The sequence below is a fragment of the Gymnoscopelus microlampas genome, assembly GCF_963454915.1.
Source record: "Gymnoscopelus microlampas genome assembly, chromosome: 1".
In the NCBI taxonomy this organism is placed as follows: Eukaryota; Metazoa; Chordata; class Actinopteri; order Myctophiformes; family Myctophidae; genus Gymnoscopelus; species Gymnoscopelus microlampas.
The window spans coordinates 10823656-10850312 of NC_139962.1; the positions used below are offsets into that span (position 1 = coordinate 10823656).

Sequence of the window (26657 nt, forward strand, 5' to 3'; positions counted from 1 at the left end):
CACAAGTTATGATCTGACACATCTGATCACAGAAGTTGCAGTTGAAATGTAACCACAGCCTAAGATTTGAAGTGTTTTTTTTATCATCACTGGGTTAGCAGTTTATATCCTTTTTTTTGGGTGGACCACTACAGCGGTGCCAGCCTTAAACGCAGATGTCTCTGAGTCACTGAATTTACACAAGTGGTGAGGCGGTTGTCTTAACAATGAACGCCTCCCTCCAGTCTCTTCAATTCCTCGTTTTCACTGAGAGAACCCCAGAGAACACTCACTGCTACCCTCTCTGAACCCTACAACTAAAGACCTTTAGTCGTAGTACAGGTTTACTTATCACACAAATTCCATGAGAAATTTCTGATTTTCTCATCTTAATTTTCTCAAATGAAGTCACAGGCCTACTCCTGAAGATCTTCTGTTTCCTGTCTCTCTTCACTCAAAGCAAAAGTGTCCTACATAGTAAAATCTTCAGTATTAATGTATCCATTTGTACCACTGAGCATGTATGGTTCCATTTGGTAACATTTGTACACTCTAAGAGTTGTCTGAAGGTCTATGACCGAAAGCTTGCTATAAAGACATTATAAATATGTTTGGCAGCTTTGAGTGTCCAGAGGCTGCCTTTTATTGTTCATTTGTTTTCCTTTTGGCTACAGCATCTCTCACCGAAGTCTGACAGATGAGCAGGGTTTTTCTCACTAACCACATGAACCCTAGCGTTACTATTCTGAATCTAGATACAAAATTATATACAAAATCACGATCTTCAAGCTCACAACACCTCACAATGCGTTACCTTGTAAGCTTGCATCTGCTATTTTCACTGAATATTCGCCCCAGAATAACAACTTTAGGGTTCACTGTGAATGTGGTTAGTATAAGTAATTATATCATAATTACTGCTGACTATTTCTAGATAACATGGGGTACATAGATATGCATTATATTGTCTGTTTTGATTGTGATCATGTGAGACCTCTTCTTATGGTTACGATGTTGAAATCCAAATGTAGTTTCACAATAATTAGTTATAGTTAGTTAGAGCTGATCATCTGAAATGTTCATGTAAACCTGATTGTGTTCATATTTCCCCCCCGCTTAATCAATGCTAGTTTTCCCTTTAATTCCCTTTAATACAGACAATTGTTGAAACAGCAGGTTGGTTTGAGGAATCCTCCCTTCACAGTTTGTTTAGGCTTCAGGGGTCTGGACACAACCCTTAATCCTCCAGCAGACACACCTATGCAGGTCAGTATAAAGGCTAAGGACTCTGTAGACTCAGTCACCAAGCACCCTCTCCAAAGCCTCTCCAGCACCATCAGAGACTAAGGAGCTCCCAGACACACCGTGAAGATGAAGCTCCTTTTCAGCCTCCTGCTACTGCTGGGTCTCTCCTGGGCCCATCCCATCCTGGAAGAAGGAAGTGGATCAGAGGTCCAGACAGACGACCACCAGGCGGTCGACATCAGCACCAGGATTCTGTCCTCCAACAACGGCTCCAGAGAGATGCTGCTGGAGGGAGACCTGCTCGTTCCCAGAACCAGAAACGCCATGTACTGTTTTTATTCCAACTGCCTGTGGAAGAAAGACGCCGGTGGCTTCGTGACGATCCCCTACACGATGAGCAGCGAATTCAAACCATGGGAGGTATCTCAGATCCAATACGCCATGCAGTCCTTCCACGACATGACCTGCATCCGCTTTGAGCCACGTCAGAAGAACGAGCGCGACTACATCAGCATCGAGAACAAAGATGGCTGCTACTCTTCTCTGGGCAGAGTCGGAGGCAAGCAAGTGCTCTCTCTCAGGCGTAATGGCTGCGTGCACCACGGCATCATCCAGCACGAGATCAACCATGCCCTGGGTTTCCAGCACGAGCAGACCAGAAGCGACCGTGACCAGTACGTCCGCATCAACTGGGACAACATCAACCCCAACAATGCCTACAACTTCTACAGGCAGTACACCAACAACCTGGGCACCCCCTATGACTATTCCTCCATCATGCACTATGGTAGAACGGCCTTCTCTATCCAGTACGGCAAAGACAGCATCACCCCCATCCCAGACTCCACCGTGCAGATCGGCCAGAGACAGGGCATGTCCTATCTCGATATCGTGAGGATTAATAGACTGTACAACTGCTGAAAGCTCCTTTAGAATGTAGGTGACACAAAAACCTGACCTAGTTTGACAATATCTCCAGGAGTTTGTGCTGACTTTTCTCTTCTCACATATCCTGATATATATATCAAAACCCAAAATGTCTGTCAGTATCTGTTATAACTGCAAACATTGATGACAGAGTAACATAACAGAATGAGAATGATTACATAGAAACCAAAAAACCAACTACTATATGTGAAACACTGGTCGCATCAACCTAGCCTTCTGCTTTGATGTGGTCATTATGATAAATGCATTAAGTTCCTGTAGTCACATGTAATGAATGTGGTTATTAATAAAGTTTGTGTCATAGTCTTAACAAAGTGTATTTGGGTCATTTAATCTACTGTGTGTGTTTGTGTGTGCGTGTGTGTGTGCGTGTGTGTGCGTGCGTGCTTGTGTGTGTGCGTGAAAGTCATTCAAATGTTCTATTAAATTACAAAGTTACAACGGTCTCATTCCCAGGCAGTTAAGTGACTAAAAGAGTATGTATTTGTGCACAGTTACATGTATGTTAAGCTTTAAAGGAACATGTCACATATTTTCAATCGTATCTTCACCTCATGCAGGGCAGGAATTTCATCGAGGCCAAGAAGGCCATGGCCTCTGTTTGGCCTTCTGCCCTTCAAAAACATATATGCCCTGATGATGCCCCGCCCACACTGCCCCAGCTGATTATAGCATTTTCTCCTCTGCCTCTTTCCTGTCAATACAAGTTTCAGGTTTTTAAACACCAGTGTCTTATTGGGATTCTGAATTCCCGGGTTTGATTCCTGAGCCCGGCGGGAGATTTGCTGCGTGGCATCTCCTGGCTGACTCTTTCTCCATTTTCTTGGATCTCTTTGCTGTTCTATTGAATAAAGACAGAAAAGCCCCCAAGAATAAAAATAATAATATATAACAAAATAAAGTCTGAACAGGGATGTTGCACTGAAGTGTCAAGTGTGGACACAAGTTATGATCTGTCACATCTGATCACAGAAGTTGCAGTTGAAATGTAACCACAGCCTAAGACTTGAAGTGTTTTTTATCATCAGTGGGTTACACTCAGTACCAGTATACAGCAATGTATAGCCTTTTTTTTGGGTGGACCACTACAGCGGTGCCAGCCTTAAACGCAGATGTCTCCGAGTCACTGAATTACACAAGTGGTGAGGCGGTTGGCTTAACAATGAATGCCTCCCTCCAGTCTCTTCAATTCCTCACTTTCACCGAGAGAGAACCCCAGAGAACACTCACTGCTACCCTCTCTGAACCCTACAACTAAAGACCTTTAGTCCTAGTACAGGTTTACTTATCACACAAATTCCACGTGGAATTTCTGATTTTCTCATCTTAATTTTCTCAAATGAAGTCACAGGCTCTACTCCTGAAGATCTTCTGTTTTGTGGTTTGGTGATACTGCTGGTCATATCAAGTGTGTTCTAATAATACAAATCCCAGAGTTCCATTCCCGTTAGCAAACGTTGTGTTTGGACTAAAGCACTGTGTGGCTAACACACACACACACACACACACACACACACACACACACACACACACACACACACACACACACACACACACACACACACACACACACACACACACACACACACACACACACACACACACACACACACACACACACACACACACACACACACACACACACACACACACAATATGGCTATATGTAGATAGAGACACCTCTATATTCAAAGTTGAATGTCCCTAAAACATTTAGGAACAGGAATCTACAATATCCAACTCAACAATATTCATAACCATGAGATACTGCAGTACAAGAAAAAGACAGACTGTGACCTTGATGGTAACCCTTTTAGTTAAAAAATATGTTTTGTATTTCTGGAAAGTGTTTTATATTTACAGATGAACTATTTACATACACGTTCACACATTGTCAATCTGTTTACACAAATACTTATGAGAACAACTCTATCTCCATAAAGTTAACTACAGTGCTACAGGAACATTGTAAACTACTTCTCTAGCTGGGTCCCTCAGTGGATGTCTCTCTTCACTCAAAGCAAAAATGCCCTACATAGTAAAATCTTCAGTATTAATTTATCCATTTGTACCACTGAGCATGTATGGTTCCATTTAGTAACATTTGTACACTCTAAGAGTTGTCTGAAGAAGGTCTATGACCGAAAGCTTGCTATAAAGACATTATAAATATGATGTTTAAGCAGCTTTGAGTGTCCAGAGGCTGCCCTTTATTGTTCATTTGGTTTCCTTTTGGCTCCAGCATCTCACCCAGGTCTGACAGATGAGCAGTGTTTTTCTCACTAACCACATGAACCCTAGCGTTCCTATTCTGAATCTAGAGTGAACATTATATACAAAATTACCGATCTACAAGCTCACAACACCTCACGATGCGTTACCTTGTAACTCGTGAGCTTGCAACTGCTATTTTCACTGAATATTCGCCCCCAGAAAAACAACTTTAGGGTTCACTGAATGTGGTTAGTATAAGTAATTATATCATAATTACTGCTGACTATTTTTAGATAACATGGGGTACATATGCATTATATAGTTGTCTGTTTGGATTGTGATCATGTGAGACCTCTTCTTATGGTTACCATGTTGCAATCCAAATGTAGTTTCACAATAATTAGAGTTAGAGCTGATCATCTGAAATGTTCATGTAAACCTGATTGTGTTCATGTTTCCCCCCCGCTTAATCAATGCTAGTTCTCCCTTTAATTCTCTTTAATACAGACAACTGTTGAAACAACAGGTTGGTCTGAGGAATCCTCCCTTCACAGTTTGTTTAGGCTTCAGGGGTCTGGACACAACCCTTAATCCTCCAGCAGACACACCTATGCAGGTCAGTATAAAGGCTGAGGACTCTGTAGACTCATTCACCAAGCACCCTCTCCAAAGCCTCTCCAGCACCATCAGAGACTAAGGAGCCCCCAGACACACCGTGAAGATGAAGCTCCTTTTCGGCCTCCTGCTACTGCTGGGTCTCTCCTGGGCCCATCCCATCCTGGAAGAAGGAAGTGGATCAGAGGTCCAGACAGACGACCACCAGGCGGTCGACATCAGCACCAGGATTCTGTCCTCCAACAACGGCTCCAGAGAGATGCTGCTGGAGGGAGACCTGCTCGTTCCCAGAACCAGAAACGCCATGTACTGTTTTTATTCCAACTGCCTGTGGAAGAAAGACGCCGGTGGCTTCGTGACGATCCCCTACACGATGAGCAGCGAATTCAAACCATGGGAGGTATCTCAGATCCAATACGCCATGCAGTCCTTCCACGACATGACCTGCATCCGCTTTGAGCCACGTCAGAAGAACGAGCGCGACTACATCAGCATCGAGAACAAAGATGGCTGCTACTCTTCTCTGGGCAGAGTCGGAGGCAAGCAAGTGCTCTCTCTCATGCGTAATGGCTGCGTGCACCACGGCATCATCCAGCACGAGATCAACCATGCCCTGGGTTTCCAGCACGAGCAGACCAGAAGCGACCGTGACCAGTACGTCCGCATCAACTGGGACAACATCAACCCCAACAATGCCTACAACTTCTACAGGCAGTACACCAACAACCTGGGCACCCCCTATGACTATTCCTCCATCATGCACTATGGTAGAACGGCCTTCTCTATCCAGTACGGCAAAGACAGCATCACCCCCATCCCAGACTCCACCGTGCAGATCGGCCAGAGACAGGGCATGTCCTATCTCGATATCGTGAGGATTAATAGACTGTACAACTGCTGAAAGCTCCTGATCTGTGGCTCAGCTTCTGATGCACAGTATTTAGGTTTGAAAATGTTTTCTCTAGCAGCTTGTTGATTTTACTGCTCACATTTTCTGATACATAAAACCAAGTGCTATCATTATGTATTATGACTGCGTGCTAACACTGAGGATAGAGTGACATAATGACTGTGAATGAGGGTCATTACATTGAAGACAACAGTGAACAAGTTCCTGTAGTTGCATGTAAAGATCATCTGGTTATTAATAAAGTTCATGTCAGTCTTTACAAAGTGGAAATGGGTCTTTGATTTGTGTCCTGCTTTTGTTTTCATCTATATATACAATTTGAATCCTGCGCCATGTCGGTTGTCCGTATGCGACGCCAGTGTGACGGTGTGACGTAATCTGACATCACGATGACAACGCCAGTGTGACGTAATCTCACGACAGCATGACATCACAATATACAATTTGAATCCTGCGCCATGTCGGTTGTCCGTATGCGACGCCAGTGTGACGGTGTGACGTAATCTGACATCACGATGACAACGCCAGTGTGACGTAATCTCACGACAGCATGACATCACATCTATATATACAATTTGAATCCTGCGCCATGTCGGTTGTCCGTATGCGACGCCAGTGTGACGGTGTGACGTAATCTGACATCACGATGACAACGCCAGTGTGACGTAATCTCACGACAGCATGACATCACATGACATCACATCCTACCTATAAATTCTAGGATGCCGTCAGATCGCACCAGTTCGACGGCTTCCATAGTGGGTTTTGGTCATTGGAGAGGTGATGCACATCACCTCTTTCTGAAGTGGGTACTTTCAAAGCCTGCCGTGGATTTAGGAGAGCACAAAACTCTCTCTCACACTGTGAGGTGCCTGTAAGGTGGCACTGCAAAGTGAACGACGCGTCACGCTAGACGTTCGGGCCGCGTAGCGGCCCGAACTTCTAGTTAATTACAACTGGGAGACACAAATATAGCACTGTATGCAAAATACTGTATTAGATAATATAGTGGATAAAACAAAATTAAGCAATGCGAATAAAATGCAGATCTGCATTTCATTGTTTATTTGTGCTTTGAGATTGACTACTTAGCCCACTCTCAACCTAAGGCAAGAATGAATTACTACATAATGGTCTTCATTTTTATTTTGGCCTTTGTAAAATTTGAAGTAATCATAGACACAAACTTTCTGTAGAGCTCTGTGCACTACTGGTTACTTTCTATGTGCACTGGATCTTCCCTGTTTTAAAATGTATATCAAAGAGGAATGTACTGTACTCACACACTCTCTAGCTATCTATCCATCCATCCTTCTGAAAGCAGTACTGGAAACACTCCATGGGAATTCCGAAGGCTTTATTATTATACATTGTAGTTATAACTAGGAGAAAACAAGATAAGAATTGCTTTTTTTTATCACATGTATGTTAAGTGACAGTATTCCATCAGTAATGTCGGGTTGGTCCTGGGGAATTTTGTTGTCAACCATTGACAACACACACTACTTGTACAGCAGGGCTGTAAAAGAGGGCTGTCACAGCCTTGACAGTGTAAGCTTAATGCCATGCCTGAGTCAAGCCTGCAGAGGTCCTGAGATAGTCTGAGTGCAGGGGAGACATAACCAAGGGAACACAGAGAGGAGGAAATGGACAGAAAGACAGTCAAAATAAATGTCAAAAGTGCTGTTCTCCAGCAAGACCTATATCACTGTAACATGAGTGTTAATTTAAGTGGAGAAAATAAATTAACCGAAAGTGTACAAATTAACACCGGATTTTACTGAGCACCCACGTTTTCACATTTTCCACATTTCCACAGTTTTCACATTTTCCAAGTACTACTCTTGGACAGCTGGACTCTCAGGGGTTCCAAGATTTGAGATGAAAAACACAATACTACACCCATCTTCTGACATGGTTGAACAGAAAATACCAACCAGTAATTCTAAACTCTGTTCCAGGGGACCCAGAGTACTGCTGGTTTATTTGGTCCAACTACTGGTCTTGTTTGTAACCTTTTTTTGAATAGTGCTATATAAATAATGTTTATCATTTATCATCATTATTAACCAGGGACTAATCTAGACTAGGATAGGTCATCACGTGATGAATTTATATTAAAATAGAAAACCACAGTACTCTGGCCCCTCAGGACCAAAGCTTAGAACAACAGACATAAACCTAGACTTGCTCCTCCGTTGTGCCATCTCAACTGTTGGGAAAATAAAAATAGAGTGTAGAAAATACATGAATTCCACAATAACCTCAACAGCCTAAACCCACAAGATAAGAAATGAAAGGAAGAAAAGAAAGCCCTTTTAAACTACACTGTCCACCACCATCATGTTTGTTTAGTAGCTGCGTCCAAACAGGGTGTAGTACTTAGCGGCCTCCTTGCCGCTCACACACATCTGTCCAGGCTGCAGGGCCTTCAGGGGACTGAAGGGGATACACAGACTCTTGGCTCCCATGGAGGGGGCCCCGGGCTCCAGGTCCTGGTCCCTGGAGAACACAGAAAGAGAGAGAGAGAGCCACAGTTAGTTTTATTCGCCAGGTAAATTTACATTTACTTGTGTAGTTGCTCTCTAGCTGCTCACAATTACAAAGTAGGAAAGAAATAGAAATAAAAAACGAATGAGTGTATAAAAAAATAAGCTATATCCTTTGAAGAATAGGTATCAAGCAAGCGCCAAGGTTATGCTGTTGAGATTGAAGCCAATGCGGAAGTAATGAAAGCGCAGCAGTTCTGATTACTGGCCCAGCAGGTGACACCAATACCCCTCCTGCGACTGCAGGAGTCAATGGAACTTGACTCGAATTTACACTTGGTTTTATTTAGTTAACAGTTTCATAAAGACTTACAGTACATTTTTTTAATCACTAATAATAGTCCATATTATTTCTATGGTATCAAGGGAATGATATGATGTACAGTACAGGAACATATAAAATGTGATATTACAATGATTATGTGGAACTTACTTGGCTGTGGTTTTCTTAATCCAGTCCTCACACTCGATGCCTCCGCAGAACGGAATCTGGACAATCTGTTATACATATTTGTGTTGAGGAGAAATTATATTTGTCATAAACAAGACTAAAGGGCCATTAACACCAAGCACAGACTATAACTATAAAGATATTGTTTTAAAAATCAATCATAAAAAATCAAGTTAAGTTAAGTGAGTGGCAGAGTTCACACCACTACGATAACAAATTCAATGGTGAAAGATATAATAGGTAGTTATAGTGCTTGGTGTGAATAGCCCTTAAAAGGACAACTTCACCCATTTCAACCTATCTTCATATAATAGATCCTCACTAATGCTCCTGATAAAATTGTGTCATTTTTCATCTGTGTCTCATAGGAGGGCTGTGGACACTTCAGAAACCCATCTACCAGTGACATCATCGCTATGAAGGTTTTTTATATTGATTTTTTTTTGTCTTTTGATTTTTATTAACGTGACAACAATGGCTTCCAAAGCATGCCAACTTTCCAGGAATAGAAAGCCTGTAGTTTCTATTAGCTTGGATTCCCCATCGATGATGTCACTGGTAGACGGGTTTCTGAACTGTCCACAGCCCTCCTCTGAGACAAAAAAATCAATTATATGAAGACAGGTTGAAAATAGGTGAAGTTGTCCTTCAAGAGTTGAAAAGCAGTGCTTTTGAACCAACATTGCCACCTTTAAACCTGATTTTGTGATTTTTATATTTAATTGCGCGCCAGAGTTGCACATCAAAAAAATGTATCTAAAATCTCAACCCATTACACTGAGACATGTTGTGGGTCTGCTATTTTTGGTGTGTGACACAGCGTGCAACCAAGTACAAATCAGGCATTAGAGCCCCTTGTGGAGCTAAAAATGTAAAAAAATAAATAATTGTACATCATACACAATGGCATAAAAATAAACCATCCACGGACACTGGCCCCATCCTCATTATTCAGAGATCTAGTCACCCTCTAGTCAGAACTCTAACCCTGAGGCAGAGGGTTGGAGTTCTGATAAAGTGTTGTGTGTTTGACTCACCTTGCCCTGGTCCAGTTCTTTCTGAAACTCCTCCATCGAGTCTGTAGCCACCATGTGTTTATTCAGGTCATCAGAAGCCCTGAAACACACAGTCACACATACAGTACAGCTTAACAACCTAAACCAGGGGTTCTCAACATTTTCTGGATCAGGGCCCACTGAAAAAGTCTCAATAGTGTTCGCGGCACACCCATCAGACCACATGAAGAGACTGTGAGCTTGTCACAGAGCATCATATCAGTGACACCAGCAAGGTGTATATAACTGTCTGAGCACCAGACAGTTATACACCATAATGTAACATGCCCATATGTACCGCCCACCTACAAGGCAACTTTAATATATAGGATATTAAACTAGATTGTGTTTGAGTGTGTATGTTGTGTGTGTATACTCCTGTATGAAGTGCGACAGGGAGAATATTTGACCCCATCCTACGCCTGACTCCATGCTGATGAAGTCATCCAGATTCATCCTACAGTTTGGCGTGTGTATACAGGGGTAGGGAGGGGGAGGGGAGCGCCACGCCCCCTCGTCGTCCTTTATGTGGGAGCGGTCAGACGCAAATGTCGACAGGAAGCTGTCTGCGGGGATGACTCGCAACTTCCTGTGGAAGGTCGCTTTGAGGCCGCAGTCGGAGCGGAAGGCCAGTCTTGCGTACAGCGTCAACGGGCAGGGGAACGGCAGCTCAGAGTCCAGGTCGTAGATCCAGCTCTGCCCTGTACTGGCGTGGAGGAGAATCACGTGGTAGTCCCAAATCGCCGGCTCATCCCCGCGGCCCGACTTCTGTTTCCACAGAGGGATCATTCTGTTGTCATTGGAGATGAAAACGGCAAAAACCTCTCCCAACGTATCGGGCTTCTTCTCCGCCTTGATGAACTCACAAAGCTTCCACACGTTTTCTTCACAGTAACAACTTGTGTAAACGCAGTCCTCCCTGGACGGAGTGATATTCATGTAGTTGTTATTCATCATCAACCTTTGATATGTTTGATCGGTTTTCCAGTTATGTTGTTCCCAGACACATGCATAGACAATACCCTACCATGCATCGTTGCAGGCAGGATAAAGATATGAGCCTGTATGTCACGCTCAGACACGCTCAAACACCTCAAGATGATAAAATAAATAACAAAAGTATGAATTTGTTTAACTGTTAAATCAAGATGTCACGTGTGGCCAGCCTGTGACGTCAGTCGTCTATGTCATAGATGTCTATGACATAAGACTCCAAATCTGTGCAAAGTTTCAGGTCGAACAGAGCCCCATTGACTTTCCTTATGAAATTAGAAATTCAATATTTACAACAAAAGCATGAAAACAATGTGAAGAAAATGGCACTGATTGGAATCATGCCAGTAAAAGTGGAATGTCTCTTTCTCCAACTTATGATGTAGGACAAGGTTAACTCTGGCTTCCACCAGGGGTGGTGCCTTCGTTACGTTCCGGCTGTGACGTGACCGCCAGATGTGATCGCAGTGATTAAATATAATTTATGTAGCCAATGCTTGTGATTCCACTAGACGCGTTTCAGAAGCATCCCACAAGTGGCTCTACGCTCTGCTCCACTAAATACTGGACTGTATATGCGCCCATCCGTTTTTTTACACATCAAATAAATATACAACACACACCTACTGTTACAGTTTTTACATGTAGGCCTATCGGTGTCACTTTCCTACGGCACTTGCACTTTTTCTTTTATTGCGTGGGTGAAATACTCCCTCTGCCTCTCGCTATGGAGCTCTGGTTTGACATCATGATGTCAGGCATGTCCAACAGCACAGCTCCACAGACAACTTGAACTTTATACAGAAGACTATCAGCTTGTTGAGGTTCGGTACTACCCAACATTGCCCGGGTTATTGAGCATTGCTCATCCTCTCTCACTCTCGATGATTGAGCTCTGGTCACAAACCAAAACACCCAACATTGCTCTCTACACATGCATTTGTTTTATCCAAAATGTGGTTGTGTTTGCACGTAGGTTTGTGCAGCGTGTCTTGGTGGTGTTTATCCCATTAAGACCTGGGACGCATCCGTGTCATTTTTAGATTTGAGCTAAAAAAGCATTATTTTACACTTTGGCTATTCAAAAATAGCAGATATACAAGCTCATAGCGCGGCACCGAGTGCCACGCTACGAGCTTGTATATCTGCTATTTTTGAAAATTTGTGAAAATGTGTGCAAATCTTTGAATATATATATATATTCTTTTAAAGCAAACATTAACTCTTGGTTGCTTTAAAAAGCTTTTCTGTACCTTATTATGTTTTTTTAATGCTGAATACTGCTGCGGAAAAATCCAATAAACAAAGTTTAAAAAAAAAAAGAGCAAACATTAACTCAAATCTTTGCTTCTGGGGGTCCCTGGAACAAAACATTCTGAGATGGGGGTCCACGGCCAAATTCATATCATTTTGGGGGTCCTTGACATGAACAAGTTTGAAAACCACCGATATAGAAACATACGTTTTTCAGAAAACCGTTAGGATTTAGAAGACATTTTGCAGAATTGGAACCTCAGGCCTCAATGGGTTATAGTACATGGTTTGTAGCTTACCTCTTATACAGGTTGTTCTGGATCTCCTCCAGTATGTGTGGGAGTCTTTTCTCCACTTCAGCCTCTGCCAAAGTGACGCGGTCTTTATTGTCTCTCCTCACAGCCACACACTGATTCTGCTTCAGGTCTTTAGGACCCACCTCCAGGCGGATTGGCACTCCCTGAGGACAGGGGGATAAATCACGATCACAAACAATCTATGATATTCTTTTTTTTCCTGATCTACAAACAGAAAAGTTGATGAAGGCCTCACTAGTTACACAGGACAGGCAGGGTGATGTGAATGTATCAAATCTATGGACCACATGTTGATACGTGGCGCGGCAATACAGCGTAGTCATTTTCATAATAATAATAATAAGATAATAATGATTTTTCTGAGCAACCTGTATGAATTAGGCACAGAATTCAGCGAGTAAGTAATTATTTAATTCAAAGGTATTAAAGGGGTGGGAGTTTATACGTTTTTTACTTCTTCTCACTCCTTTTCGGATATGTTTTGATTACTTTCTCTATCTTTTGTTTTCCTTTTGTTTCTTTTTTGCTATATTTTAATCTGATATTCATCTCATTGTTGTATGAGACATATATATTATAAATATATATATATATTCGAAATAAACATGACAAACAAACAAACAAACAAATGAGGCATCAACTATGAATAGTTGTTCACAGAGTGTGTTTTTTTATAGTAGAGTATTTCACATTTTGGTTTATTTGTCATGCCCATTATGTGATACATTGTCAAATACTAACCAACAGATTAAAGTACAAGTAATTCAGAACATTGGTAGACAAATATAGCTGATTTAGAGCCACAAATGGATCTCCAATAGTTTAAAAACAATTATATAAATAATATAATCTTCTAAATGTTTGCTGTGGCTGATCACTCATGTGCACAGTATGTGTGTAAAAGCACACATGCACTTACACTTTCTCTATGTTCTTTCGATGAAATATTGTTCAATATATTTCCGTAATCTTTTTGGGTGAGATTTTAATCTGTTGTATTATTCTGATGTAATATTGTGATCTATGTTTGCTTATTATTTATGTAGAAGCCATGAATCAGACCCTCTCCCTACACCCCTTTAGTACTCCTTTTCCTTTGTCCGTTCTCCATTGCTTGTTTTTTTTCCCCCTTACCTTGAGTTCCCAGTGGTTGAACTTCCATCCAGGGGAGTAGTTGTCTCTGAGGTCAGCCTTCACCCTGATGTCAGCCCTCTGCAGCCTGCCGAGGTACTGGGAACACTTGGCCAGAATGGCGTCTTTCTCTGCCTCTGGCAGGCTAGCTGTTATACCACAGGGGATGATGATCACCTGAGAGAGAGACAGACACGCCTTAGTGCATTTCATTCAACTGCACTGTATGTGTGTTGAAAATGTTCTAACTGCAGTGTGTGCATGCGTGTATCGGATCCAATAATACATTTTTTTTGTATTGTTCCTGTCAAATAAACATGAAAGAAAATATATACATATATTTTTTTTAATTCGAATATTAATTTTCATATTCAAATATACATATTTCCCCCATATTCGAGGAATATTCGAAATTTGAATATTAATGTATCAGCCCTAGTGTGTGTGTGTCTGTGTGTGTCTGTGTGTGTGTGTGTACGTACCTGTAGGCAGGCGACGCGGGGCGGCAGCACCAGGCCCATGTTGTCTCCATGGACCATGGTCAGAACACCGATGGTCCTGGTCGTGAGGCCCCATGAGTTCTGATAGGCAAACTGCTTTTCACCTGGTTTCTTAGGGTCCTCAAATACAATCTCAAACATCTTGGCGAAGTTCTGACCCAGGTGGTGAGACGTGGCTCCCTGAGAGAGGAGGAGAGAGATATATATATCTGCATTATTTTCATCACACAGAAGGAAGCACGTCAGTATTAATGGACAGGAGGTGGACATACGGCAGAAGGAATTAGTTAAATCAAATTGTTCATGATGAGGTCTGTGGGTTATCATGAGGAAGAGCAATTCTTTGCATAATTTGCAGCTGCTGAGATTTTCAAATTTGCACATTATTTTACACTTTGGCTATTCAAAAATAGCAGATATACAAGCTCATAGCGCGGCACCGAGTGCCGCGCTATGAGCTTGTAGATCTGCTATTTTTGAAAAATTGTGAAAATGTGTGCAAATCTTTGAATATATATATATTATTTTAAAGCAAACATTAACTCAAATCTTTGCTTCTGGGGGTCCCTGGAACAAAATATTTTGAGATGGGGGTCCGCGGCCAAATTCATATCATTTTGGGGGTCCTTGACACGAAAAAGATTGAGCACCACTGATATAGAAACATACGTTTTTCAGAAAACCGTTTAGGATTTAGAAGACATTTTGCCTCAGGCCTCTAATGGCATTTGGACCTTTCAATGGCAGAGATCTCTAAACCTCAGTACACCAAAACTATCTGGATGGATAGATTGCACTCCATGTAAAAGGAGAAATATGTTGTCTTATATTTTGTTAGCTGCCCCTTTAATGTACTTTACAAGAAACCAACAAAACACACAGCATGTAGTACAATCTCTAAAAGAAAATAAAGACACCAACAAATTGAAAGGCTAACTTCTATGAATGTACAGTATGTATGTGTATTCTTTGGGGATGAAATACCTGAATAGCTCTGCCACTAGCAGAGATGAAGGCTTCTACCGTGGTGGTATAATCCCCTCCAGCAAACTTCTCCTTCTCCGTCTTCCTGCCTTTTACCACCGGGATGGCCATCAGCTCCTCATACACCCTGGCATACAGGTCCAGGATCGTCAACACCTACAAACACAAACATGCATGCACAGTGTCATCAGTTAATGCAGGCATCTACAGTACATGGGCAGCAACCAGTAAGAATGTAGAGGTACTATTCTATTCTAGTTGGTTGATAAAGTATTCAGTGTACGCATGTGTGTACCAGGCACTGTGGCCAATAGACGAAGGAAAGTGTTCTTCTACAAAACATTGTACAAATTAGAATTTAGGCTGGAGGACGCCACTTATGACAAATTATTTACATTCATTGTGCATGGTTGGAGTAAGTGCCATAAACGTAAGTGGCCATACTATCAAGATTGCTATGACATATTTTCTTTAAATCTGACAGTAAATTAGGAGATCAAGTGAACAACACAGAAAATCAAAATCAAGTGAAGACATTTATTAACCACTTAAGTCCTAAGGTGTTGCGCAGGAAAAATTGCCTATCTTTTGAAAAATCATGTTCAAAAGGCTCCAATTCTGTCTGTGATCACTTATTTTGTGTTTCAAAGTGGCGTGTTACAGACTACAGGCATTATCATCCACGTCTTTGTTTCTGTTGCCACGCAATTGCGCGACCATAAAAAGTGATTTAATTGAGATCCCACAATGCTAACTGTCTAAACAAAGCTAAACATGGTTCCTCTGGCCTGTTTTTTTGCAATTTTGCAGACATAGTTTTTAAAAAATGATCTTCACATTCTAAGATAGACAGGGGAGGAATGGTGGGGTACAGAGAGGGAGGGACAGAGTGACAGAGAGAACGGTAGAGGAGGCAGTGGTCAGAGATGCAATTTTTTGTGCTGTGCACTAAGATAGCCTCGCGTGGCCAGACAATATCACACGACACACTGCGTGGATATTAGTCTGGTCCCTATCAACGATAGATTTTTTTTCCAAGGGGCGGTTACAAAAAGATCCAAACGGACTCTATTGGTTAGACCTAAACCAATCACAGCAGTGCTTCCTTGTACGAACGAATCAGAGCAGTGCTTCCTTGTACGTCATTGCTCCAAATAAGGTGATAAGCCCGCCCATACTGGGCCCTGATTGGTCCCGCACAACTGCGGGAGAGAAATAAATTCTCTATGGAGGGGGGCCAGACCTAATCTGCCGAGGGCTAAAGTGCATGCAATTTTGCAAAGGCAGATTCGTCTGGAACCAGGCTAGCACTAAGATAAACGTACAGTATATGAAATGGAAAAGAAGTAGTAATGATTTTCAAACCTCCTCTGCTGCTTCTTCCTTGGTGGCGAAGGCTGTGTGTCCCTCTTGCCACAAGAACTCTCTGGTCCTCAGGAACGGCTGAGGATGTTTAAACTCCCATCTCTGAGCAGGAGAGAGGAGACAAGTGTTTGAATGTGCACTGAATGATTCTTTTCTTTTTAAACAAACCACCAGACATGAATGAGTGTGAACAGACACTGACCACAACGTTACACCACTGGTTCAGTTTGATGGGCAGGTCTCTGTGGGACTGGACCCATTTGGCGTAGGCTGGGTACATCACTGAAACATTTATAATGTTGTTATTTCACACTGAGCAGACTCCATGTATGCGTTTTATGTAGTATACGACTATGTTTGTGAGACTGACCTGTTTCACTGGTAGGTCTGACAGCAATGGGTTCTGCCAGCTCTGTCTTCCCTGAGCGAGTCACCCACGCCACCTGAGGAGGAGGAGGGTTAAGATATTCAGAAATTCAGTATATAAAACTAAATAAAATACTATCAGCTTTAACCCATTGAGGCCTGAGGTTCCGATTCTGCAAAATGTCTTCTAAATCCCAACGGTTTTCTGAAAAACGTATGTTTCTATATCAGTGGTTTTCAAACTTTTTCATGGTCCTTGAGACCTCCAAAATGATATGAATTTGGCCGCGGACCCCCATCTCAAAATATTTTGTTCCAGGGACCCCCAGAAGCAAGGATTTGAGTTAATGTTTGCTTTAAAAGAATATATATATATATTCAAAGATGTGCACACATTTTCACGATTTTTCAAAAATAGCAGATCTACAAGCTCATAGGCACTCGGTGCCGCGCGATGAGCTTGTAGATCTGCTATTTTTGAATAGCCAAAGTGTAAAATAATGCTTTTTTTTAGCTCAAATCAAAAAAGATGCGACACAGATGCGTTCCAGGTCTTAAAAGGGTTAAATACAAAACAGATCCCCCAATCATATTGTCCAAATGCTAGTAAACAAACGAGCCATCAAGACAGGTCACCCAATATATTGCTTATTGTACTGGTTGTTGTTGGGGTATCTGCAAAGTCAATTTGCACACGCCTGGAATTTGCCCTCTAAATGTACCCACCCTAACTGGGTAAATTTAACTATATTGTGCAGTCCCTATTCTGAGGTGAACATGTAGTAAAAATAGCAGATCTATTTTAACACATTGACTGCCTGAATTATTTTCACTGCCTATTGTTATTCATGCCAGAGATTTTTCAATGGAAAAAAAAAAGTACTCAGGAGCCGAGATACAAAATTTGAAAGTTTTAAGTTAACAAGGAAGTGGATGAGAGTATAGATCTTCGAAAATTCATATCTCCTTGGTCTTTGGGTCAAATTAAAAAAAAAAAAAGTAAAAAAAAAAAAAAAACCTTTTTTTTTTTTTTTGAAAAAATATTTTTTTACTAAAAACGAGTTAACTCGTTTTTAGCAGATCTTGGCACTCAAGTGATGAAAAGCTAAAAACGAGTTAATTCGTTTTAGGCATTCAATGTGTTAAGTGTTCAGATCTGCCATTTTCAGATTTTGTGTAGAGGGAAAAATATAATAAAACATCTTAGAAAAAGAGCCCTGGGGGACTAAGTATATAATATCTCAAGATGATGTCGTTTCAACCCCAGCCTTGCTTACCTCTGGGGCAAAGTCTGCGATGTGGGATGCTTCCTTCTCCAGGGCTGCCTGGGACACAAACATGGGGAAGTAGCAGTTCTCCACTCCCAGCTTCTTAATCTCCTTGTCAAAGAACTCTTTGATGGTCTCCCAGATGGCAAAGGACCACGGGCGAAGGACGTAGCAGCCACTGACGTCATAATACTCGATCATCTCTGCCTTGGTTATCACCTGGACAGACAACACAGATAGAGAGGGGGAAAGGATGGAGGCAGGAAATGTTGAGAAACACGAGGGATAAATGCAGGCAAACGCCATGGTTAGAAAGCAGGGGTCTTCAACAGGGGGTCCTCTGAGTTACTACAGGGGGTCCGCCAAATCTTTGTGTGATATGATTTTTTTTTTTACATTAACCACTTCAACACTAGCATCCTTTTTCTGAAGAGAACTTTAGCCAAAAATAGCAGATCTACAAGCTCACAAGTTTATCTAAAACACAATTTTATACAATACAGAGGGGGTCCCTGCTTCATCTCTCTCTCAGTTAGGGGGTCCTTGACCTGAAAACGTTGAAGACCCCTGTTATAAAGTATTTTTCTGTAATATAAACAGCACACACATATATTTTTATATTACTAATTGTGCGTAAGTAATATAAATACAAATGTACAAATTAAGAGAAATTATGAGGAAAAATAGAGCAGGTACCTTGTATTTATATTATTCGAATCATTATTATTTATGACTCACCTGGGAATACCATTCTGCCAGGTTCTCCTCTTTCTTGAATTCCATTCCCAACCTGCAGAGAGTGGGAAAGCTACTTGTGATATCGTTTTCAAAATGTGTTATCTAGTTTTAGTGCCATTCATAGCGTTTCACTCAACACCAACATGCAACCAACTATATGTACACTCTAAACATGCTGTTTGACTTGAACACTACCACACAAAGAGTGCAGTTCTCACAGGCCACTTCTCAATCTTAATAACTAAGCACAGTATACATGCAGTGTCAGGAATACCGAATCCAATAGGTCTTATTCACAATATACATTATTTTTATGCTTCAATATCCCATAAAATATCTGGATATTCCAGGTACCATGCTTTTATGGCATTAAGATGCACCGGTAACTAGAATACTTGATTTGATGCAAATTACAAGTAAACGTAGCTAATAATAATGTTTGCATATGAGCTAGCTAGTACAAACAGTGTTTGTTAGCTTGTCAAATTAGTGGCTCTAGGTGACAACACATGCTTCTCAGGAAGAAAAGAGGGGGATGGACACAGAGTATACTGCAAAATTCTGTGTCAATTTAACTCTGACTGTAAAAATGAACACATAATTGAGCATGGTTACACTGAGAGTTACATTGAGACATTACCACAACAAATATTGCTTCACACACACACAGGCATTATGGCTCGTTTCTAAAGGGACCTCTATATCACAGCTGTTTCCTAATCCAGCCGAGCCATGCCTCAAAATATGTATTTTTTATTATGTGGCCCTGATCTCAAGCTTATCTCCCTGCTATATGGCTCAATACTGCAAGTTGAAAACAGATGTCAGGTCAGTAGCCTGCTTAACGCATCGTAAGGACTCGGTCATTCACACCTTCCCCACACCACGTCTTTTGACTAGCAGGCTTGTATTCAGAATCAACAAAGCCATGAACACAGCTGTGAACAACTCCACCCCCGTCTGTCCGTCTCACTCCTCAAAATCAAAGCAAACATGCAAAGACGCAATAAACTCACAATGAAATTTTGCTGTAACATACTACCTTTCAATAGGCATGTTGCAGTAAGGAGAGCATGGGGCAGTCCCGAAAATGGAACGTTTGTGTGACCACGACGCGCATGAAAAGAACATTCAACGATCATGATTTGAGAGAGAGACAGACAGACAAAAAGAGAAAAAGAGAGAGAAAGAAAGAAAAATAGAGAGGGGGGGGGGGGCGAGAGAGCGAGCTGATGCAACATCATGTCATAACCCCCTAGTTTGATTTATCTCAACGAGGTGCAGGTGTGCTACTTTATGTATTTTGTTTTGGGATGTTCAGCCATAAGTCACTTTCAGGACTATAATATGAAATATCTTCTTCAGTATGCAAATATAAAGATGGTAAAAATGTATATACACTGTGGGTTAATAATGAATAGGATGCAATACAGCCAACGGCATTAACACTCCACTTATCAAACTGCAGCCACCTTATCGAGCAGTGAGCGAGTCACTAAAACTCACCAGTGCTGAGCGTCTGCACATGAAAAATCCATCTTCTTAAGTTTAGCTAATAGCTACTCATTTAAATAGGGAGGAATTTTTGGTTGATAGGTGGTCCGTCTTCATACATGTAGATGAAGCCAGCGAATCCAAGAATGCGTATACTTCTCACTAACTTTTCTTCTAATATCTATACCACACAAAGCACATTCAACCGGGCATGGCACTAACATCACAAAAGTTAGGGGTTCCATTCCGCGTGTAGCTCACTGAGTGTACTTGTGATACTTTTAGAATACAAAACCCTCTACAAAATAGTATACCCTGTATGTGCAAAGTAAACGCAATCGAATATTCAGCTGATTGTCTGTTCATTAGTTTTTTTGGGGGGTGGGACTCTAACGGCCTTAGAACAAAGACAATGACATCACTGCAGAGAGCCAAGATAGCGTTCAGAAAGAGAGTTTTTATTTTCCACTACAGACATCTGAGGTTCCAAACATCCTCAGCAGTGAAAATAGAACACACCTAACCACAACCTCCACACAATCTATCCAACAACCTTTGTTAATCTGAACACCATTTTTTAAAATTGAGATCATAGGGTGAGAAATTATAAATGACCGCCAGCCAAATGCTGTAAATAAAATAAATAAATAATAAATAATAAATAAATGTGTATCTTCCATGATAGATGTAAATTCCTTCATAACACAATTTGACTTGACACTGTGGCGTGTGGACACTTACGACTAATTCATACAGGTGTGTCACTAAATAAAAATAAATGAATTTCAACTGAAAAACATGTTATATTGCGACATGCTTTTATGTTATTTTTGTTACGCAATGTGGTCCTACGACCAAGTATAAATCCACCCTAGGGTTAATTGCTCAGTTTTGGGATTAGCAACCTCCTCTGCATCTTTCTCTTGCTCCATCCCTCTCTCTCCTCTCTGGTTCTGCCAAGTCTCTCACCGTGTCTGCTTTTTGGGCCCCGTGCCTTCTCCTCCGGCTCCTCCTCCAGCACCTCCTGAAGACTCCTTGCCTTGGCCGCCTTTCTCTCCCTTGGCCTTCTTCCCTCCTGCTCCTCCTCCTCCTCCCTGCTTCTCGGACTTATTCTCCCTCTCCTTGCGGTTCTTGTCCTCTCCGCCGGTGGCACCTGCAGCAGCCACAGGCTTGTAGTCCTGTCCCGTCAGGCTCTTGTACTGGTTCTTGAAGGCCAGCAGGGACTTCACAGCCTCGTCCACCTGATCCTGGAATGGGAAAAAAACACAGGATGCCATCCATTAATAGATTACCAAGTGTGTGTGTTATGACTACTAGACCATACCCGGTGAAGTGCGCAGGCAAAAGTAGTTGCAAACGTGGGGTTATTGCACGTCCTGTCACGCGTCCTCCCCGTGTGTCCAGTCCCGTCCCGTCCCGTCCCGTATCCCTCCCCCCCGCGTGTCCCGTTGCGCGCGCCCCCCCTCCCCTCGCCGGAGCACACACACACACACACACACACACACACACACACACACAACGGTACATCCCGGCCAGAGCTGTCCCCCATCGCGAACACACATACGCGGCCGTCGCGCGAACACAAATGTACATTTTGACGCGTGCCTCCCGAACGTGCATGCACACGTGCGTGTCCGCGCATACACGGCTGCGGAGGCGAGTGTTCGCTCAACAGTGTAAAGCAGTGGGGCTATAGATGCGAGCATGGCGACATTCTTTGACATAAAAATGTGAATAAACAGCTGAGATTTAGTGATATCGGAAAACGGGCTTCGCAGTCCGACGCACATCGTAATGGTGAATGGCTGTGCGCAATTTGAGATCAATAGCTCCAGGCACTGAGGAGAACCGGGCAGGAAAATGTTTGGGCTCACAGGTTTGGCTTCACAGGTTTGGTCTCAGAGGTTACTAGAATTATAGGAGGATTTCAGTTTCACCCAGCTGATGGATGCTCAGATAGGGAAGCAGTCGGGGGTTAAGTATCTTGCTCAGGGACGCGTCAACACATGAACCGGGTCTGCAAGGCTGTTCACTGGTCCTGACTGAGAATATAATAGTAATAATAATGAATGCTGTCAAAGTTAACGCATCATTAACACGTTAACGCATGATCGAAATAACAATGTTATTATATTTTTCGCAATTAATCGACTATAACAAATTCACCTTTTTTGACCGCTTGAAGCACCCGTAGGAATCCACGTCCATCTCGACAACCGACCAACCGACCGACTTCAAATTCAGAAAAGGCTCTGCCTGTGGCCCAAATGAGCCAATTGATTGCCATGAAAACCCCAGCCTAAGCTTGATTTGGCAAATTCCCCACACCTGTCGAATTACCCACACCTGCCATTTGATTACTTAGTCAGTCTACTTTCCAAAGTCAGTTTGCACTCTTCAAACATTCTCCACAAACGTTTACCACTCACTGCACAAGGCCTTTCCAGAACCGCCAGATTCCCCCCCCCCCCCCCCCCGATATGCCCATATATGGGCATGACCCTGGTATTGCATAACAGGGTGGGGCATGCATTCTCTATTTGCATCGTTCCCTAGTAGGCCAGAGCCAAACGGGCATCGGTCTAGTTTTATAAACAAACCACCCCCCAGGCCACCTACCTTGGGAGCTTTTTCAGATTTGAGCTTCCTCACTAGCTCCCCCTGTTGAGCCACCTGAGAATACAGCTCCTGGACCTGAGGGGAGGAGCCTGAATTTGTAGGAGCGGGGCTTGACTGGACGAGTGGTGCTGCTGCTGCTGGGGCTTGTAGTCCAGGTTTGTAGTCCTGTCCAGTCAGCTGCTTGCACTCAGCCTTCAGAGCCAGTAACTGCTTCACTGCTGCATCCACCTGATCCTGAAGATTAGTCAGCAAGATGGCAAAAGCTTTTTCAACATCAAAAATTCCATTTCACACATTGTACAACTATTAAACCAATAATACTGTCCGTAAAACTGCAAAGGTATATGAAGAAGATTGTTCAGCAGCGTTCTATAATTGATAGTAGTTATAACAGTGTTCATTACAGTAATACTTCAGTAGTAATATTCATTAATGCTAGTACTGCTGGTAGTATAGTTGTAATAGCACAGTAGAAATAATAGCAATCCTAAATAAAGTCAACGGCATAAATAAATCCACTACTAGTATTATTTCTGGTCTCACCTTGGGGGCTTTGTCAGCCTTCAGTTGTCTGACCACCTCTCCTTGCTGGGCTACCTGTTGATAGATACCAGCGCCTGCAGCAGCAGAGGCTGGGGCAGGAGCTTTGGCTGGGACAGGAGCTTTGGCTGGGGCAGGAGCCGTGGCTGGGGCAGGAGCTTTGGCTGGGGCAGGAGCTTTGGCTGGGGCAGGGGCGGCGCCAGGCTTATATTCCTGGCCAGTGGCCTGCTTGTACTGTGCCTTCAGAGCTAGCAGCTGTTTCACTGCTGCATCAACCTGCTCCTGGAACAGAGAAGGGTGGGTGGGTGAATGAATGAATGAATGAATGAATGAATGAACAAAAGAAAAATACATATACACACACACACAGGCGATATGCGTTTTGCATTCCAATTGAGTCTAGAAATGATTTATCCACATTTACACCAGGCATTGTGTACACGTCTTAACATTGAAATCAAGTCTCTTTCAAGTCCCAAAATGTCTAATAAATTACAAATTTAAATATCCCTTAAATTTATCAGACCTGCTAGTCACATTGCAATTATTGTTTGTAACTAACTAGTCAATAATCTGTTGATTCTTTTGATCCTGTCTATTGTTTAGATTACTAAACTGTGATTTATGTTGTTATATTGGCCCTCATTTATCAATGGAGCGTAAAAAATTGCTTATATTTTTGCCAATATTTCGCCTTACACCAAAGTCCAAGTGACATTTATCAAGCGATCCTATACAGCCAATCCTAGCGTACATTTGGTCGGAGCGTTGATAAATCTGACGTCTGAAAACGAGGGTCATTTAAATAACACGCCCTTAAATATTCTCGAAACGCCCCGATTTTGCGACATGATGAACCAGCATACGACAAAACAAAGCATGGAAACCCAATGAGAAAGAGTTTCGCCGGCTCGACTGTCAAGTCACACACACGCACACGCACACCCCAACTACGTAACGGTACAATATTTGTCAATCAAGTAGGCTAGTAGTTTACATGAATGACGGATTATGATACCACATCGCCATGAATGCCTGTCAGACGGTGGGACAATGCTGCTCCGCATGTCTACAATGGAACAAACGGTGTAGCCAAAGTCAACAACTGCCTCCGACCAGACGTGAGATCTGAACGGGCCGAAGGCTGAACTCAACGTCAGGATATATTGATAAATGCCGAAAGTTGCGATGATCTCACCGTACGCCCATTATTTGGTCTACACCGCGTTGATAAATGAGGGCCATTGAGCCATGCTGCATGACAAATTCCCCATGCAGTATTGAATTGAACTGAACAATTGCGGTTTCAGTAGAAAATTACAATGCCATGTTTACACAGTATTAATATGTACATATTGAGTGCAATTAAGAAGAAAAAAAACTGTAATATTGTGATGTGTCAGCATACCTTTGGGGCTTTCTCCGACTTAAGCTTCCGCACAACCTCTCCCTGTTCAGATACCTGCTCATATAAGCCTGCTGAGGAGGAAGAGGAGGAGGTGGTGGTGGTGGTGGTGGTGGTGGTGGTGGGGGGAGCAGGGCTGGAGGCAGGTGGGGTGACCCCAGGTTTATACTCCTGCCCTGTCAACTGTTTGAACTCTGCTTTGCAAGCGAGGAGCTGCTTCACTGCTGCATCAATTTGCTCCTGAAACAACATGTCCATTATATTGTCAACTGTATTGTGTATTATTTACACAGTCAAATCCTTAGGGTTAATTTAACTCCCAAGTGTACAAATGTAACCAATGGATCAGTATGGGTCCATTAGGTTACATCTCACACTGTGTAACAAATGGTTAAATTTAGGGCTGTGAATCTTCTGCTATCTCACGATTCGATTCCGGGGGTCCGTTTTTTCAGATTTCTTCAAAACAAACGATTCTCGATTGAAAAATGTTTTTTTTCTGATTAAAAAACGATTCTCGATTAAAATTATATTTTTCCCCGATTCAACCCAGAACTTGCAACTTCTCAAACATGTAATTATACAAAAATACTAAAAAAGAAAGAAAGAAAAGAAATCAACATGAGAATCGCGATTCGTATTCAAAACGATGTTTTTCCCACACCCCTAGTTAAATTAACACTGTGTATATGACATAGAATGTTTGTATTGTTTTTTCGTTGTTTATCTGGCTCTATACACCATGTTGTTGAGAGCGCTTCACTGAGAGAAGCGGAAAAGAAAGGCAAGCTATGAGTAATGTGAAATCAAAGGTCTCGTCTCACGAGACTAAAAGATTTATCTCGTCTCGCGAGGCTAAAATATTTATTAAATTGTCTAACTCACAGCACAAATATTCAAGACTAAAGAGCTTAACAGCCGTGTCAGACTGTGCGATCTGCAGATTTTCGACTGCCATATTGTAATCACATGAGACTGGTTTTGAGATTGGTTGAACTAAATGTGAAATGAACCAAATGCGACCTGTGAATAGCGTTGTTGTAACCGTCAGACTGCATGACTGAGGCTCAGAATTTCCAACACTCCTAGAACATCGTTGGGGGCTAGGACACCATGGGTCGGCCCGTAGTCGGCCGTCCTTGACCCAGTTCCACTGAATGACTCAGGCTGGCAAACCATCGCTCATAGTGAGAGGTTTAGCCCATGAACTGTACATTCGGCCTTAAGACATTCAAAATAACACAGTCTGTACTAGGTAAGTGCTTTGCCAATATAAATAATTATAGCCTTGTGAGAACCCAGTGCCTTGGAATAGTTTAAAATCACATTGACTTGACTTGGTTAGGTTGAAGTGAATCAGACTAGTGGTTGAGAAAGCAGTAGTGTACCTTGGGAGCCTTCTCTGCCTTCAGTTTCCTGACGAGTTCACCCTGCTGGGCCACACGGGCGAAAGGACACGAGACGGAGTCAAGGGAGGACGTAGGTGGGGCTGGTTTAGCACTGGGCGGGGCTTGTACAGCGGCGGGTGGAGCCATGCCTGGCTTGTAGTCCATACCAGTTTGCTGCTTGAACTGAGCCTGCAGGTTAAACACATATTATCCAACTTTAGAAGCAAGTTTAAAGATAGCACGAAATTATCATTTATTTTTAGAGTATTTGATTTCCATATTGTGACATATCTATTTCTTAGATCAATGTTTAGGTACAACAGTCTTTT

General features: G+C 42.3%; 4 protein-coding genes across 4 annotated transcripts in view; 2 read left to right on the plus strand and 2 right to left on the minus strand.

Annotated features, from left to right (window-relative positions):
* Positions 1-1350: 1350 nt before the first annotated feature.
* LOC311037347 (hatching enzyme 1.2-like) lies at positions 1351-2145 on the plus strand (the record flags this gene model as incomplete). Its single annotated transcript, XM_084046474.1, has 1 exon — positions 1351-2145. One exon carries the CDS (start codon positions 1351-1353, stop codon positions 2143-2145), a length of 795 nt encoding a protein of 264 aa, XP_083902600.1.
* A 2962-nt stretch (positions 2146-5107) lies between these two features.
* LOC311042727 (hatching enzyme 1.2-like) lies at positions 5108-5902 on the plus strand (the record flags this gene model as incomplete). Its single annotated transcript, XM_084053677.1, has 1 exon — positions 5108-5902. The coding sequence occupies one exon, from the start codon at positions 5108-5110 to the stop codon at positions 5900-5902; it is 795 nt and encodes a 264-aa protein (XP_083909803.1).
* A 1349-nt stretch (positions 5903-7251) lies between these two features.
* Positions 7252-26657, minus strand: part of eprs1 (glutamyl-prolyl-tRNA synthetase 1) — a 42722-nt gene continuing 23316 nt past the window's right edge. Inside the window, exons 19-35 of the mRNA XM_084067127.1 lie at positions 26329-26517; positions 24944-25180; positions 23539-23817; positions 22996-23229; positions 21346-21623; positions 18883-18934; positions 18154-18363; positions 16881-16953; positions 16713-16792; positions 16511-16612; positions 15146-15301; positions 14144-14341; positions 13665-13838; positions 12513-12673; positions 9949-10027; positions 8894-8958; positions 7252-8413 (exon numbers count right to left, since the gene is read on the minus strand). Of these exons, the coding sequence (XP_083923253.1) occupies positions 8263-8413; positions 8894-8958; positions 9949-10027; positions 12513-12673; positions 13665-13838; positions 14144-14341; positions 15146-15301; positions 16511-16612; positions 16713-16792; positions 16881-16953; positions 18154-18363; positions 18883-18934; positions 21346-21623; positions 22996-23229; positions 23539-23817; positions 24944-25180; positions 26329-26517 (2718 nt within the window). The 3' untranslated portion in view covers positions 7252-8262. The remainder of the gene's footprint in view (positions 8414-8893; positions 8959-9948; positions 10028-12512; positions 12674-13664; positions 13839-14143; positions 14342-15145; positions 15302-16510; positions 16613-16712; positions 16793-16880; positions 16954-18153; positions 18364-18882; positions 18935-21345; positions 21624-22995; positions 23230-23538; positions 23818-24943; positions 25181-26328; positions 26518-26657) is intronic.
* On the minus strand, positions 10300-10920 carry LOC311042004 (protein N-terminal glutamine amidohydrolase-like; the record flags this gene model as incomplete). Its single annotated transcript, XM_084052503.1, has 1 exon — positions 10300-10920. One exon carries the CDS (start codon positions 10918-10920, stop codon positions 10300-10302), a length of 621 nt encoding a protein of 206 aa, XP_083908629.1.